This window comes from Miniopterus natalensis, chromosome 1 (assembly GCF_054644295.1).
Source record: "Miniopterus natalensis isolate mMinNat1 chromosome 1, mMinNat1.hap1, whole genome shotgun sequence".
NCBI classification, from domain to species: Eukaryota; Metazoa; Chordata; class Mammalia; order Chiroptera; family Miniopteridae; genus Miniopterus; species Miniopterus natalensis.
The window spans coordinates 178,269,891-178,286,805 of record NC_142081.1 but is presented as its reverse complement, the minus strand read 5'-3'; the positions used below and the strand labels follow the sequence as shown (position 1 = coordinate 178,286,805).

At 49.6% G+C, this 16,915-nt stretch overlaps 1 protein-coding gene across 1 annotated transcript; it reads right to left on the bottom strand.

Moving 5' to 3' along the window:
* Positions 1-10,066: 10,066 nt before the first annotated feature.
* On the bottom strand, positions 10,067-12,830 carry PHOX2B (paired like homeobox 2B). Its single transcript, XM_016207645.2, has 3 exons — positions 12,590-12,830; positions 11,555-11,742; positions 10,067-10,582 (listed from the first exon to the last, which is right to left on the bottom strand). Exons 1-3 carry the CDS (start codon positions 12,828-12,830, stop codon positions 10,067-10,069), a joined length of 945 nt encoding a protein of 314 aa, XP_016063131.2.
* Between the last annotated feature and the right edge of the window lie 4,085 nt (positions 12,831-16,915).

Below are 16,915 nucleotides of genomic sequence, written 5' to 3'. Positions count from 1 at the left end.
CTGGGGCTGGACGCCATGGGTATTTTCCTTATTTAAACTATCCAGAGGGGCAACAAATGTCAGATGCTCCCAGAATAATTAAGTCATTGCTATAATTTTTCCATTCCAATCATAGGTTCAATAGAGGCAGCAGAACCATTGAAGTGGGTGGGGTTTTGAATCCAAGTTTCAACCACTTACTTACTCCCTGAGCAATCTCATTCAAACTGCTCATCCCCCCCCACCCCCCCACCCAAGCCTGAATTTACACATCCATAAAATGGGAATGATCACACTTGTCCAGAAGGTTGCTGTGAGGACTAAATGAAATAGCTCCTACTCTGGCCCACGGGGGAGCACAGCAGGTTCTGGGCCTAGACATTAGTTTCCTGGAACATTTTTGGACTTGGTTAAGTACAATCCATTGATCACCTGCAACAGATGTCCCCAGGCTCAGACTGGAAAGTACTGGCCTCCCTGAATCACCCTACTGCAATACTTAACCCAAAAGGAATTGCAAGCTGGGCACCGAGCTGGGGAAGAAGCACAGATCCTCTGCTTTTAGGAGAAAGTCTTAGTTCACAAAGAAGGAGGACCTAATGAGGTAACCCCTGTCAGCTGGGGACAACCTCCTGCACTCAACCCCGTAGGGCTGCTTCTAGATATCCTGCGAATTGGGCTCTGAGGAAGGCTGCCTTAAACAGAAGTGAGGAGCACTGTGGAATCCTTTCTGCTCCATCTACTTGGGCCCGGTAGGCACCTGACACAGGTAAACACTCAGCAGCTTGTTGGAAAGATGCAATTTAGGATCTGTAGGCTCATGCATGCAACGACAAAAGGCTCTTGAATATTGCGTCACACACTAGACTGTGCACAAATGCTGCCTTGTGTGTAATCAAGACCCTTATGGTTTACCAGCTGTGGGAACTTAAGCAAGCAATTTAATCTCTAAGTCCTGGTTTCCTCATCTCTAAAATGTGGATAATCATAGAACCCATCTCATAAGGCTATTGCCAAGGTTAAATGAGATAATGCATGTAAAATGATTAGCACAGCTTCTAGCACACGATAAACCCTAAATAGAAGTTTATTATTATTATTATTATAGGCTGTTAGTCATAGGTTTCCTTTATCATGTTGGCAAAGCATGTTTGTAAACCTGTTGCAAGGAGGTTATTTACTGGGCACCTAATCTCCATAAGCCAGTCCTTGGGAAGGTCGCTTCAGGTTTCATTGAAAGGTATTTTGAGAAGTATAGATGATGCTGGCATATGAGTTTTTGCATAAAGACAAAGGATGCATTTTGAGGAATTGATTTTTTTCTTTTGGCCTTAAGACAATTATATCCTTTTGTCAACCCAGGATTCTTCTGCTCAGAAAGTCTCTACGTAGAAGGAGAGATGATAGCCCTGTGGTTACTTTCTCTCTGATGGGACTGTCCTAGGATTGGTTAGGGCTAGCTTTCACTCATTCTAGTGAAAAAAAAAAAAATCTGTTCTGGGGTTTCTCAGTGGATCACAAACAAATTAGGCAATTCACATGGGTGATATCCAAGTCCATCAACATTTTCCAGGGGAATAGAAACCTTAAATGAACATCATATTAATGGTGTGAAATGATTATCGACTTTGGTGACAATAGACCTGAATTATCTAATCCATCGGCCACTTACTGGCTCTTTCTAAAAATCATTTCAGTTTCTCCAGCCTCGTACACGCAGCCGCCTGGAATGTCATTCTCACACCCAGTCCACCTGGTGAGTCCAACCTGACATTCAGCACAAATAGCTCTTCAAGGACGCCTCTTACATTGGTTAAGAGAGTGGTTCGTTTGTTTAACACAGACCAAACGATTGCCAGCAGGATAAATCTATGAATTTCTCTGTAAAAATTGGTAATAGAGAGTAATAGGGTGGTTTGACTCCAAGGAGTGGTCCATGGGCCCAGACACCTTCTATCTCACCACGTGTCTTCATTCTATCCCACAGCGACAGGACCACAGCTTTCTTTAAAAAAACACGACCTAGAAGTGGCACAGATAACTTCTGCTCACATCCCATTAGCTAGAACTTAGGCATATGACCAAGTCCAGCTTCAAGGGCAGCTGGGAAATGTAGTCTCTATCTGCATGGCCATGCCCCGGCCAGTCAAAATGTCCAGGAGTTCTTTCACTCACCGGAGGAAGGGGAGAGTGCTTATTAGTGAGCAGTTAGCAGCCTCTCTTTCTCTCCCTTCGAGGAACTGTTAAGAATATAGGGACCATGCTGCATCCCTTTCTGAAAACCAAAAACTGTGCAGCCATTAAAAATAAGGGAGAGCTACAGGTTTTAATAAGGAATAACCTTTGGGATATATGTTAAGTAAAAAAAAAAAAAAAAAAAGCAAAGAAAGTACATTATTTTCTAACCACTTTGCTGTACATCTGAAACTAATGCAGAATAATATTGAATGTAAACTGTAATTGAAATTTTTTAATACAAAGTATAGAAATTGAATATAAAATAATGGCTTTTGTGCTCTTATATATATTATCTTAAAGATACAAAAGGAGCTACTGTGGGGGACAGAGGTAGGAGGCAGATATACTTTTCACTGAGTAACCTTTTAAATCATTTGAATTTTTACCCTGTGCATGTACACCCTATGCAATTTTTTAAAACTTTTAAATCACTGAATTATTCAGACATGTTTCTATTACTTTTTACAAACCTCCTTTTCTACAAGTAGGTGTGAATGACACAGAAACTACTCCCAAACAATCCTAAAACTAACAGTGCTGGATGATGTTCCACCAAAGAGACAGTAACAACTGGACTATTATCAAGATATGGTTCTCTCCCAAGCACAGTAGCACCCCTTTATCCATGGGGGATACATTCCAAGACCCCCCAGTGGATGCCTGAAACCTCAGATAGTACTGAACCCAACAGAGGCTATGTTTTTCCTGTACATACATACCTTTTCACTTAAAGAAAGCACTTTATGACTTCTCTTTGATATATCCAAATTGCCAACATCACTACTTGCACTTTGGGGCCATTGTTAGGTAAAATAAGGGTGACTTGAACACAAGCACTGCAATACCAACAATAATATTTACCTCAGGAGGTTTGACCGGCTCTATGTAACACATAACACATGCAAACCAGCTAGCAGAGTATCTACACGTAGTGAACACTCCAAAAGCACAATATCCTACGCCACAGACAGACCAGGATTTCATTCCACTTTTCCCTGAGGTGGCCAGTGACGCTGGAGCTTACAGAAATTAAGTTTTACACCCAGGCTCTTCCTGTTCTGGAAATCACCGCTTCAATCATTGGGTAGCAAGTAGCAAACAGTCATCCACTTGGCTTCCTAATGACATTATGTCCAGGTAAGAAGCCTTTATTTCCCCCTTGATGTCTGATTTTCCCCAGAGGAAGGTCTTTGACATCGAACACATGGCTGGAGTAACATCATTGCTCAATCACTTGGCCTTGGGGTATTTGAACAAACCAAATAGCTGCAGGTTAAGGCAAAATATAAATGAGTGACAGCCAGGCAAATGAAAAATTCTTTTCCTCTTTTTCTCTTTTTATCCAACCTTTTAAACCTACTGGTTAAGAAGCTGGGCTTTGGGTTGAGTCCTGGCTTGGCCGTTATTAGTGGTGTGACCTGGACAAGGGACCCAATAGCCTTGGATTTCAATAATGTGGAATAAGGAAAGCACCCCCTTTGTCACAGGGGGCTGCTCCATGGTGCACTCGGCACAGGGCCTGGCTCGTGTAAATACTCAGAAAATGGTATGAGGCCATTCAAGTCTTGGTGAAACCTTTGAATCACCTTTCACTCTCCCGTGCGGTCTCACTGTCTTTAAAATCCTGCAACTTTCTTTGTTCAGCTTTGGGAACTTGTTTTATTCTGCCTTGTCCTTTGAAGGCACATGTGGCAGGTTTAAAACTTCTCTAAGATTTCTTCCACCTGTAGAATAAAATAAAGACAGGCTCTGGTCCCAACGAGAGGTTCTTAAAGTCAGAGCTTCACAGATAGACGGACCACCCTGCTTTCATCAGTTAGCCAGGAGGTCTTCATTGTGCCATAGACCGCTTGGCCACTGGTGATGCCCATGAACTCTCTCAAGATAATGTTCTCAAATGCAAAAAATAAAATGCATAATATTGTAAAAGAAGTCAGTTAAAATAGAGTTGTCAAAAATGTTTTAAAACAAATTTGTAATGTAGTCATGTATGTGCTTCTCTATTCATGTATTAAATAGCAAGATCTAGTGGTTGGTCTGATAATTACTAATTTCAAATTAATGGTGAATGTAAATGATATATTGAGATAGCTGAAACACTATAATGTGAAATAAGAATATCTGTGATCTGTACACCTGAAACTAATATAATACTGAGTATCAACTGCAATTGAAAAAGGAAATATTTGTGATTTCCATTGGTGATGAAGTCACAGGTACTGATAATACCGTGGCTTTGTTGCCTACATTTATCATTGAAGAAAGTGCTAAATTTCAGGTAGGGGTTAGTAAAAATATATATGTATTTTTCCCTGCCTTCCTTGAATTATATCCGTAAACTCAAGATTAAGGACTCCTGAGCTAAGCCAAGACTAACACAATCCCAAATTCTACTGTGATGATGATAACATGGTCATAGACTGTTTTAGGATAATCCTGGCTATTGGCCTAAGGAGGCCATAGGTCTTTGCGTTATACTTTGCTCTCTGACATGAATACGCTATTGGGTGAAGGCATTCAGTCACTATGTATCCGTGCAGAATCCAAAGAACAGGGTTAAAGAGCATGGGCTCTGGAGACAAATGGGAGTTGGATTTGTGCTGTAACACTACTAGCTGTGTGGCTCTGGGCATGTTACTTAACCCCTCTATGCCTCAGTTTCCTCCTAAAAAATGGGAATAGTACTTTTCTCATAGGGTAGTTGTAAGAATTAAATGTTTTAAAGCTTGTAAGTGTAAAACTACCTAACATGTAATGAGCACTCAATAAGTTTAGTAGTCATTACTTATGAGCGCTTGGCTGATTCTAGGCTGTTACTGTCACCCTCAGCAAGGTTCTCCAGTTCCAGCCTTTGAATGTTTTCTCACATTCTGTGTTCCTAGGCCATTGACTTAAGTGACAAGTGAGAGCTTTTTTTTTTTTTTAATCCTCACTGGAGGATATGTTTTGCTGATTTTAGAGAGTAGGAAAGGGAAAGAGAGAAACATCAATGTGAGAAACATAGATTGGTTGCCTCCCATATGCACCCTGACAGGGATCAAACCCACCACCTAAGTATGTGCCCCAACCAGGAATCGAACCCAAGACTTTTTTGGCGTACGGGGCAATGTTCCAACCAACTGAGCCACCCAGCCAAAGCTGAGGGCTCTTTTTAATCTTCAGAGATTTGAGAAAGGGAGATAATCTAGAAGTTATATAATAATAATATTAATAATAATAGCTGACATTTGCTGAAAACTTCCTGCTATGTCAGATATTTATTGCATATCTCATTTAATGCCCCCAACAACCCCACAAGTCTGTGTTATTATTCATATTTATGGTTGATGAATCAAGCTTATCAAGAGGGATAAGTTATTTGCCACCCAAGGTCACATAGGTCCTCTCCCTGAATCGAGAGGCATCTCTATCTAGCTGTCTTCCTAAGAGAAGCATCGGGGAGAGTTACAGCTACTGTTTGTTGGGTTATCAGCTCCCCCTCTGAAACCACTCGGGCTCCTGAACTTGGCCATCTTGAAGGAGACTTGGCTTAGACGTGGCCATCTGGCATCAGCTCCTGTAGCTTTTGTGAAGTCACATGTGGTCCCGGAGTTGCCAGGAAAAGGGATGCCTTGATGAGCCAAAATGCAAATTCCCTAGGAGAGGAAAAGTGAAAGTGAGCTTGTTCACACCGTGCAGGACTCCAAGGAAATGACACAACCCGAGAGACACAGTGTCCTGCCACTAGGCTTCATCATATTACAGGGGCATTAGTTTGCATTTGATCATGAACTTGCCTCCCAAAGAACAGTTTTGCTTCTTTGACCAGTAAGAGAGGCAGGGGTGACCCAAATTAAAAAGATGATACTGAAATGCTAAAGTGGGGTGCCTGCAGGCATTTTAAATGCCATCCTCTGGAAAGCAGGGATAGATGGGGGTGGGGAGCATGTTTTCCTCACCAATCCCCAGAGGTTCACTTGTCCTGGAGAGAAATTGTTCAAAGCAGGTCAAGGCCAGAGGAAGGGAGTTTGGGGACCCTCATCTAGTTGGTTCACATCTCAAAGGCTTTCTAGGGCCTTCACTGGGGCTTTCAAACATGCTTCTTGGGCTACTTGATTTTCCTCTTTTTCCTCTGTCTTCCTTTTTCCTCTCTCTACTTTTGTTTTCTTTCTCTCTCCTGGTCTTGCCTTCTCTAGAATGCCTGTCCCGCTGGCCTGCCCATCAGCAATCAGAGGTTTACCTGGTGGCCCCCAATGCCTGAGGCTCATTTTCCTCTAGCCAAAGCCCAGGACTGGGTTACCTGGGCTTTGAATGCTCTTTTCATCAATAAATTCCTGCCTTTTTTTTTTTTTTTGCATCCCTCTCAGACTTTTCTAAGTTATATTTACAATGAAAGCCAGGGGTCTGCTGCGTCTGTGATTGCTGGCATCTTAGGCCAGCACAACTGATGCCACTGTTTATAGAATGTTGTCTTGGAGGGCTTATTGAGAGGCAATTCGAGACAGATTTTTTTAAAAAGACTACTTTAAAGCCCTTTAGAAAAACTATTAAATTTAGGTCCAAAGGTTTGAAATTTCTGGATGAAATCTTCATGAACTGCTGTAAACCATATTTGGATGCTTAATGTGAGAAGTCCTGATAAATTCAAGCTGCATCAGCTGCTGATCCTCAGACCAGAGGAGGCAGCATGTGGCTTCCCCTCAGATGTCAGATGAGGGGAACTGACTTATCTATTTAGAAGGCCCAACCACGGAGGCACCAAGTTAATTACCTGGAATCCACACAGGCTTCTACTGAAGAAGGTGGCCCAGCCAAACAGTCCCAGATAGAGGCAGAATTTCACCTTGGAGCTGTGCCAGTGCCTGCTTCCTTCCAAAAGGGGATGGTGGAAACTGCCAGAGGCCCCCTCACCACCACCACCCGACTCACACCCTCTCTCTCCCTCTCTCTCTCCTGCCCACTCTCTCTGAACGTAGTACCAGTTCTGGAACCTTCCCATCTGGGTTTCTTATAGTGTAGTTCAATGGTTCTCATATCCTCTGTAGGGCTTGTTAAAACACAGATTGCTGGGCCCCACTCTAAGAGTTTCTGATTCTGTAGGTTTAGCAGAAGGTCTAAGAATTCCTGCTCCTAACAAGGTCACACGTCAGCCGATGCTGCTGGTCCTAGGACCACACTTTGGGAACCACTGGTGCAGCTAATATGCAGGCTCTGGAATCAGATTTCCTGGGTTCAAGCCATATTTAGATGCTCATCACTCACGCTCAGGGCTCTTGAACAAGTTAACTTCCCTGTCGCCTCAGCTTCCTCATCTGTATAAAAGAACATGAGGATGGGAATTGTATCTGCTTCGTGAGGTTGTTTTGAGGGGCAGCTGGGATGATGCATGGGAAGCACTATTTGGTACATGCCAGTGCTCACTAACTTCAGTTGTCGATGTTATTTCTCAAAACACATCATGTTAGCCCTAGCAGGTTTGGCTCAGTGATTAGAGCTTCGGCCCTTGGACTGAAGGGACCCAGATTCTATTCTGGCCAAGGGCACATACCTCGGTTGCAGGTTTGAGAGGCAACCAATCTCTGTGTCTCTCTCACATCGATGCCTCTCTCTCTCTCTCTCTCCCTCTCTCTCTCTCCTGTCTACTCTCTCTGAAAAGCAATGGAAAAAATATCCTCCATTGAGGATTAAAAACAAACAAACAAACAAAACAAAACAAAAAAATCATGTTACAGTGCTGCCCTCCACCCAGTGCCTTTCTGATTCACCTGCCCAAGCAAAGACCCTCTGGTGTCCCAGGGTCTGGGGCCGTCTTCAAGCTTAAGAAGGCTGGACCACGGGGACCTATGGGTCCTGAAGGCACCTTCACTCAGAATCCACAGTTGAGTCCTTCTCAAAGCTGGGTGTTCAAATCCTGTCTTTGATGCTCGGAATCCAGGGGGCTTCAGCCCAGGCACTGATCTGAACATTTTTATCAGTGCTCTTCTATTCCTTTGTGCTCCGTCGTTGCAAAACCACTCAGCACAACCACAAGAATCCTGCCTGCTGTCCCAAGCACTACATTTTATACCAGCTGAATTTGGCTGCATGAATTTCGACTCTACACCCAGCCTAGGTTTCCAGAGCCACTGTGGCTTCTATTTTATGCAATTTCCTCTGTTCTCCCTTATCATTTTTTAAATTAAATTTAAAAAACAAACCAAAGCAAATCGAGGAAAATTCAGAGGAGTTCAATTGCTAGACTTGCTTTTTGTTTTTATTATCAACAATCAAGTTAATGGTACACTCTTCGAAAACTATATGCACATGTAGAAATATTTCCCTTTTAAATAGAAGCATTCATTATAACACATATAAATAAATTTGAAAATCTGAAACATAACTTATGACGCTTATGTTCACAAACAAGGTCCAACAAGAAGAAAAAAAGAAAAAAAAAAAAGAAATCAGACAGACATGCACCTGATAACAAAAATATATACCATTGTCTGAACTGTGGTCTCTCTAAACACAAAGGAATTGAACCCGTGAAAACCTTAGTACTCCGTAAAGACACGCCATAGAGACTACAAGAGGAAAAACATGATACAGTCACGAAGAGGAGACGGTCTGTACTGATATTAACACGATACAATTGAGTCACAGAACACAGTTGTAGAAAGACACCCAAAAAGTTAAAGCCTCAACATTCAACTAATACCTATAGTTTGTGCCTTTTAAAATAACAAACAAACAAACCAAAAACAAAAAATAAATCTCAACAGAGATGTCTAAACTGCGAGAAGAGTGGAATCAGCAATATACAGTCCATCCACCACACAGGATGCAGTCCCCCTCGGGCCAGGCAGGAGCGCAGACCCCGGCCCTTCTGCGAGCTCGCGTGCGCGCCTTTCCCGGCTCCGCGGGTCCCTCTGCGGCCGGACGCACGGGCTGCGACCGACTCGGACCCGGAGCCGCGCGGAGAAGCCCGGGAAGAGCTGGTGGCAGAAGAGCGCCGGCGGGGGTGCGGGAGAGCGCCAAGGGGAGCGTTTGGAGGGAGACGTGACACAGTTTGCAGTTCGTGGAGGAAAGGCATCTCATGTTAGGGCATCTTTCCGGGCCCAGTGGCTGCGAAGACTCGGGGTGTGGGAGGTGCAACTGCGTGGGGCGCGGAAGCACGGGCAGCGGACGGCACCTGGCCAGGTGGGACAGGCGGGGGCGCGGGCACGGGGGCGCGAGTCCTCGCCGAAAGCCGCCGGCCCCGAGGGCGCGGGCGGCGGGGCTGCGAGGCTCCCCGGCCCCCCTGAGGAGCCCCACGGAGTCCGTGCCGTCGGAGGGCGCCGGTTCAGGGGTTCACAAGACAGAGCCGCCGGACGGTGCCAGCTGCAGCCTCCCTTCCTCCTCTGCTTTCCCCCCCTTAGATTTTAAAACCTCTTTTTACAAAAATGATTGCTGCCTTCCTTTTTGTTTTTTTTTTTAATTTGGGGAGATTTTTCAGTTTGTTTATGTTTTCCTTTTTTAAGCAAGTCACTGAGTTGGTTGTGCCCCCACCCGTCTCTCTCTGTCCCCTGCTCGGGCCACAGATACACATTCGCGGAGACAGACGCACACGACACGCAGACAGCCCCCTGAGAGCGCCCCCGCCCAGTCCGCGGGCGCAGCCCTGGCCCCGGGCGGGTGCGGAGCCGGGGAACTAGTTAGTTTAGTTTGGGGGTTCGGGGTTGGGGTAGGAGTGGGGTTGAAATGGGGGCGACGCCGTCTTCTCTTTATTCTTAGGCGGTAACTGCAGGGCTCTCGCTGGACGAGCCACGGCGGCAGCGACCACAGCCGTGCGCCCCCCGCGCCCCCGCGCCCCCGGGGCCCCGGCTCGCCCGCCGCCGCCGCCGCGCCCCGATCAGAACATACTGCTCTTCACTAAGGCGGCTTTGGCCCCGTTGGGTCTTTGGAGCGAAGATAAGACGCTGGCGAAAGGCCCCCCGAGCGAATCCGGGATGGAGGTGATGGGGCCGGGGCCCGGGGCCCAGCCTTGTCCGGGGCCCCCGGCCGCAGCCAGGCCTCCGGCCGCCGCCGCCGCCGCCGCTGCCGCCGCCGCCGCCGCCGCAGCCGCCGCCGCCGCCGCGCCGCCCTTGCCGGGTTCGCCTCCCGGGCCCCCGGGCCCCGCCGCTCCCGGGGCCCCCGCCGGGCTGGGCCCGCCGCCGCCGCCGCCGCTCGCCCCGCAGCTGGGAGTGGGGTTGGGGTTGGGGCCCGGGCCCCCGGTGCTGTCCGGGTCGGTGCTCTTGGCCTCTTTGCTCTCGTCGTCCCGGGAGGAGTCCGACTTCTTTCCCGAGGAGCCGTTCTTGGCCGCCGCCGCCGCCGCCGCCGCCGCGCGCTCCTGCTTGCGGAACTTGGCGCGGCGGTTCTGGAACCACACCTGCCCGGGAGCGGAGGGGCGGCCGGGAGGAAGCAAGACACGGGAAGGAAAGCGCGGGTTAGGAGCCTGCACGCCCGCTTTACTTTGTTTTAAACCCCACGCGCCGCGGGCACCCCCGGGAGCTGTGCCATGCGCGCCCCGGGGCCGTGCGCGCCCGGCCCACCAAGTCGGCCCCCACCCCGCTGTCGCCGGTGCGTCTTCGGAGAAATTGTCGGAGGGTGACTTGAACATGCCAAGGAGATGGCGTCTTAGAGAAGTAAGAGGGCTGCAGGTCCCAGGAAAGCCCTAAAAAGGAAGCCCTGATTTTGTGGGACCTTCGCTCAGTCTGTTTCTTGGGCTACTCCGAACTCGCCATCGCCCCGAGGCCTCAAGTCCAAAGTTCAATAAACCCTGATTGGTAGAAGGAGGAGGGGTCTCTGGGTTTCGTGCTCGCTCCGCGCCCTGACCTCTGGGCCTAGAGAAGCTCGCGCTGGTGCGCACTGCCCTCCACTGGGGGGCTCACCTGGAGAGGCGCCCTGTCCCTAAAAGGTTAGCGTAAGCCTCGGTTCTTGACCTTCATGGGGCCACGGCCCCTTTGCAAACCTGATGCAAGTCACAGTTCCTATGCACCTATGCGCTATGGCTCCAAGTTAAAGGCGCTTGACTTAGGAAGCGTTTAGAAAAATATATATATCATATGGGGGCAAAGTCTGCGCTCTTCCCAAAGGGCACTTCCCGAATGCCTCTGCAGCGCTGGCTGGGGCGGAAAACACTTTACGGCTGTGAATATAGACAGCCAAGAGCACGCGCCCTAACCTTCCTCTCGCGCCCAGTCCTCCAAACTTGGCCTCTCGGTTCAGCCCTGAGCCACGGGCCCCTCTCAAGAGAGGCTCTGGGATGCAGAACCATCAGTAGTCCCCCCCGCTCCTCTCCCGCAGCACCCCTCCGGGGCCCCGAGGCGGCCGAGCCGAGTAATTTCCCGGGAACGCGTACCTGGACTCGCGCCTCGGTGAGGTCGATCTTCAGGGCCAGCTCCTCCCGGGTGTAGATGTCAGGGTAGTGCGTCTCGGCGAACACCCTCTCCAGCTCTTTGAGCTGCGCGCTGGTGAAGGTGGTGCGGATGCGCCTCTGCTTGCGCTTCTCGTTGAGGCCGCCGTGGTCCGTGAAGAGTTTGTACGGAACTGGGGACAACAGAGAGGACAGGGCGTGAGCAAAAGGGCCTGGAGCGCGCGCCGCGGAGCCCGAACGCGGGGACTTCAAGGTCAGGTGTCACTGGAGCCGCCGCCGACAACAGAGCGGGAGAGCGGCCAAGACGAGCTGCCGAGAAAAACGGAGCAAATCAGTTATGTACAGAAACTGGCGCAAACTTCGGGGCTTGGCGAGGTCCCTCCTGGCACGGGCGCCTCTGGGTGGGTTGAAATGGAGCGTTGGAGACCTCTGAGGGCCGGGACCCGGGATAACGCTTTGATGGGGAAAATAAAACGAGAGAGGGGAAAAAAGTCCGAAAACGTCAGTGGGGACATCAGGGAGCCAGGGAAGACGTTACCAAGCCCGCTCGCTGCTGGAACTTTCCGATTCTCAGAAGTTGACCCAGCCCCAAAGTTGGGGGGAAAGTGCTGCAAAATAATCGTCATAAATGAAAGAAATCATCCTAAAAATGACCAGCCGAAGAGGTGTGAGCCGCTGTCGGCTCTTTAAAAAAGAGACACTGCCAGTAATGAGCTTTACTCTTTGTTATTTAATTATTTTCTAAGCTTTACGTCTCATCGCAAAGTAAATAAATTATGCCTATCATTTTGGCAGCTTAAGATAATTTTGTTGGCGGTTCGGGTGTGACTAGGATAGTGTAACCCTGTAAGTGAATTACCCCTCCCTGCAATCGCTTCTAACGTGATAAATTCTTTCATTTGTGTAAGCAAATTTCGTTTGGTAAATACTAAACACATTTCCATTTTCAAATGCAATCAAGCCTTCCTATATACGAGCGGAAAGGCGGCTTCCTCCGCCGAGAAAGCCGGCGGTCCTTACCTGCGGCGTAGGGGCTGCTCTGGTGGTCCCTGAGGGTGCCGAGGCTGCAGGATCCCGGCGTGAGGGACGGGCAGCCGGACGTGGCCCCGAAAGTGGTCCTTATCGGGTTATACTGGAAGCCACTGGCCTGGCTGCAGGAACTGAAGTCAGCATAGGCTGAAGCCAGGCTCGAGGTGTCCATCCCAGCCATACAGGACTCGTAGGCAGAGGAATTGAGGTAAGAATATTCCATTTTATACATTGAAAAGGCTCTGGATGGCTCAGCCAAGCGGAAAAAGGAAATAAAAGATGGGTATGGAGAAGGTGGCTGGAGTGGGGAGATGTGCACAGCTCAACGCCTGCCTCCAAACTGGCCTCCTTACTACCAGCAGAGCCTAGTTTTATGAAAAAGCCTCCTATGAGATGCCTTGTCTGAGGTCTCTAGAGCATATAGTCCTCATAATAAACTTGGCTCTTTCCACTTGGACAATAGCAAAGCGGTTGGTCTTATTGCTGGCGCTTTTTACATGACAATAACTCATCCGTCTATTGGGCTGGCACTGGGGAACTGAGCTGTCCAACCTCCCTATCATTGATTCCTGCATCTCTAATTAGAATTTAATACCACACCATTACGCACTGAGCCCCTGATCCTCTCTTCTAACCAGCTCCCTGCCCTTTAATTCAATCACACGACTTGGAAATAATGAAAGTTGGGTGACGATTCTCCCTGATCCAATTTCCCCGAGCTTTTAAGCCTTTTTAACTGATCATATACCTTAGGCATAAATTGAGATAGTGTGTGTGTTTTCCCAGTTCTTCGTCCTGTTTTTCCACGCACACACCCCCCCTCAGTTAGGAAGAAGAAACCTTGATGTCATAGAAAACCTGTTTTGTAAGAGCGTTACACGCTCAATTTAACAACAAGCCTACCCCCCGAAGTGCATGAAATGTTATAAAGGACTGGGACATTGGCAAGACTCAGGCGCCCTGTAACATAGAGTAAGTGGGCCAAGGGGGTTTATGTGAACGATAAGCGGATTTCTTTAAAATACACCTGGTAGAGGGGGTTAAAAAAAAAAAAGCATTTTATAAATTGCATTTCTTGTTGCAGCGTGAGGTGCTTTTCTAGAGACTCAGCTTACCCAGCCGCTTTAAAACATCTGGATTCTCAAACGATGGCTTCTGTGCGCTCAGTTCTGTCTTTCTGCCTTAGCTCAAGGTTTGCGTTTTGTTGGGTGGAGGTTCCGCGCGGTTGTGCGTTTTAATTACGCCATAACTGGCAGAGTAGGCTTGCGGTACCCCCAAACGGGTCTCTCCCACCCCTCTCGGGAGCTCTCCCTCTCTTTTTCCGCCTCCACTTTTTCAGGTGCCCACAGCCCCCCATAGACCCTAGGCTTGGAACGGGATTGCTGTCTGCCTTTTAGGCTCACTGAGGGCAGTGAGCAAAATCCTTTCTCTTTAAAATGCCCAGGTTCCAGGTCGGGCACTTTTCTTGTCCAGTTCCTCAGGCTTTTGGGTGCTAGCGGCGAGGCACAGACAAAGAAGCAGGCGGTGATTTGTGGACCTCGGTGGCCCCATGATTTAAGCGGAGGGTAATTTTCATTTGGTTCGTTAGGCTCTAGCAGAATAAGGGAAACTATTTCATTAAAGCCTTCCTCTCGGTGGACAGGAGGGGGAATGCTTAGTTGAATCGCCGTGCGGTGTAAACAAACCCTGGATATTTTATATGAATTAAATGTGTAGATAATTAGTTTTATTGCATTCATTACCCCCTTTATGTGCTCTGTAACAAGTCAGTAATTAAAGTAACAAACTCATAAAGTCTTTATAGGGGCATTTAGGCGTTCAGTGTTTGCCAAACTAAGTGGTTTAATTCGATGCTAGTGCCGGGGAGTGGATGGGCGCGCGCTCTGCACTGCCACCGTGTTTTATTGCGCACGAAACTGCAGCCGACGCGGTAATGGATTAAACAGCGGCAGCGGCCCCCCAGCCCCGCGCTTCTCCGCTGGGTGAGTTTCAGGCCGGTTTCAGGTGCTGGCGCGTCCCCTGGACGTGAGGACGCGCCGCTGGCGCGCGTGCAGGCGGCGGGCCCGCCGAGGAGCCTGCTGATAGTTTTATGGGGAGGGCTGATAGTTTTATTGCAGTTGTATGTTGTACAATGCGTATTTGATAAAGAAGGGCCCTTGGTGACCAGTGTGCACTTTTTTGTGCGCGGGGGTGAAATGAAAATAAATGTATACAAGGTTTTACTGCGGCGGGAAACAAATTGCAACGCTCTAAATGGTTTTTCTTTATGGTCACCAGACAAGAGGAGAAAAGAGATGCAAACATCTGTCTTCAGTCCCCTAAACCTAAAGGCCAGCGAAGACGGATGCGAATCCAAGTGTTATTACAGTGGGGATTTGTCTTTATCTCTCTCGCTCTCATGAATATGAATCTGCGTTTGGGCCCCGAGGTGGCTGCGCCCCTTTGGACGCCGCACGTGGAATTTCCCCACCTTACTAATCTTGCCCCCGCCTTCAGGGAGGTGGGGGACAGGCTGTCAAGCACAAGGCTGAGACTGTCCAAGTTTCTGGAACCCCTCGGACTCTGGGGTGGGGCTGTGCTTCCCAGTTTTCCGAAGCCACCCCGCCGCCCCAGGCCTGCACCGGGAGGGGGGGCGGGCGTGTGGATGTGGGAACGGGCCTGAATGACACCCCCTCGGCTGCTCACCTTCCCCACCCCTGCTTCTGTGGAGTTTCAGCGCTTTTCTCTGCAGAACAGAATGACTTGGGTGTCCGGGATGAGACGCGTTTTTGCTTCGAGGCCCGCGCTTGGCAATAACGAGGCTCACCCCCCTCTTGGCGCCCCCTCCTCGCCGGGGTTGTGTCTCCGCCGACCCTACCCCCCGGCCAAGCGCGAGGCGGTGCCACCCGGGGTCCTAACTGGCACAGTCCTGGGGCCCTAAAGCCACTGAGGCGGAGGTCGCCCTGGATCTGGAGGGCGGGGGGAGCTGGGAAGAGCAAAGTTTATTTGGGCAGCTCTGGATGATGCTGAACTTTGGGATGTAGTCTGTGCAGGAGGCAGCTCCCGTTCGCCGGGGACTTTGGGGCGGGGAGCGCGGTGCGCAGCTCAGGGGAGCCGGTGTGGACCAGGCCTTGGAAGGTGGCACCGGGAGAAGCCTCGCGAGCAGGGCAGGGACTCCTCCACGGGGCGAGGACGAGGCCTGTGGGGGTGGAGGGCAGAGAGGAAGGGGGTTCGGTGGCGGGCGGGGGTGGGGGGAGTTGCCCGAATGCGCGCGCGAGGGACAGGCCGAGCCGAGGCCTGACTCGGGCACCACGTCGGGCCCCCGGCACCTCGCGCGCTCGGGGCTCCCCCTCCCCGCCCTGCCCCGGCTTGGGCTCCGCGCCCCCGCCTCTCCCGGGCGCCCGCCCGCCGGGCCCCTCTCCAGGCGCCCCCTGGTGCCCGGCCTCGCCCGCTCGAGCGCCCGCTTCCCTTTGTACCGGGCACCGCTCAGCGCCCGGAGCGCACGGTCGGGGGAGCAAACGCGCTCGACGTCATTTTCCCCTTGGCCGGCCTTGTGGGTTTATCCCGTCCGTGTCACCCGCCCTCTCCCCGCCCCGCCCCACCCCCGGCCCGCCGGCCCCTCGGCCCGCCTTTTGTGGCCCCGGGTCCTGCTTCTGCCCCGAAGATGAAAGGCCTGCGGGGCCAGGCCCCAGCCCAGCCCCAGCGCCCTGTGTTGTTCGCGTTGTGCTTTCTACACGCGAGCTCTCCCCTAAAAGTTGTACCAAATGGTTAATTTAATTATTCCAACTATAGACCAACTGCTTCAGCAGCCTCCACCACGCGTCTGGGAGGAAAAAAGAAACCATCTATAAGAAATAATCTAATAAAAGTGAAGTGTAGAAAAACCCCTCCTGATTTTCAACCGGCACAAATAGAATTAGAGCCTCAGCATCGTTTTCCCAAACAGACCTTTTGTCCAGATCACAACTTCAGCCAACCCGCCCTGTGGACGGTGCCTGCTATTTATTTAATAGAGGCGGGTGGGTAGCGAGATGGATTGATAGATAAATGGCCACATGGATGGATGGATGGTTGATCGGTCTTCCCCTGGCTTTTCTTTCTTAATATGTGTACACGGTTGATTTTTTGAATCAATAATGGAAAGGCAATGTTATGTGGTAAAAGAGAAAAAAGAAAAGAAAAAAGGTCATTTAAAGCACAAAAGGGGGAAGAGACTACCAGCACATACACCATGAGAAAAAAAATGTTTACATGCTGCCCAGGACCCAGTGAAAAAGGTTGAAAGTTTAAAAGAAACTTTTCTTTCCTTTTCTTTGCCATTCATAAGGTTTCTTTTTC

Coding starts and splice junctions, on each gene's coding strand:
- PHOX2B (XM_016207645.2), bottom strand. CDS start 12,830: ATGTATAAAATGGAATATTCTTACCTCAATTCCTCTGCCTACGAGTCC. Junction 11,743..12,589: donor GAGCAGCCCCTACGCCGCAG/GTAAGGACCGCC, acceptor TGTTGTCCCCAG/TTCCGTACAAACTCTTCACG. Junction 10,583..11,554: donor TCACCGAGGCGCGAGTCCAG/GTACGCGTTCCC, acceptor GCTCCCGGGCAG/GTGTGGTTCCAGAACCGCCG.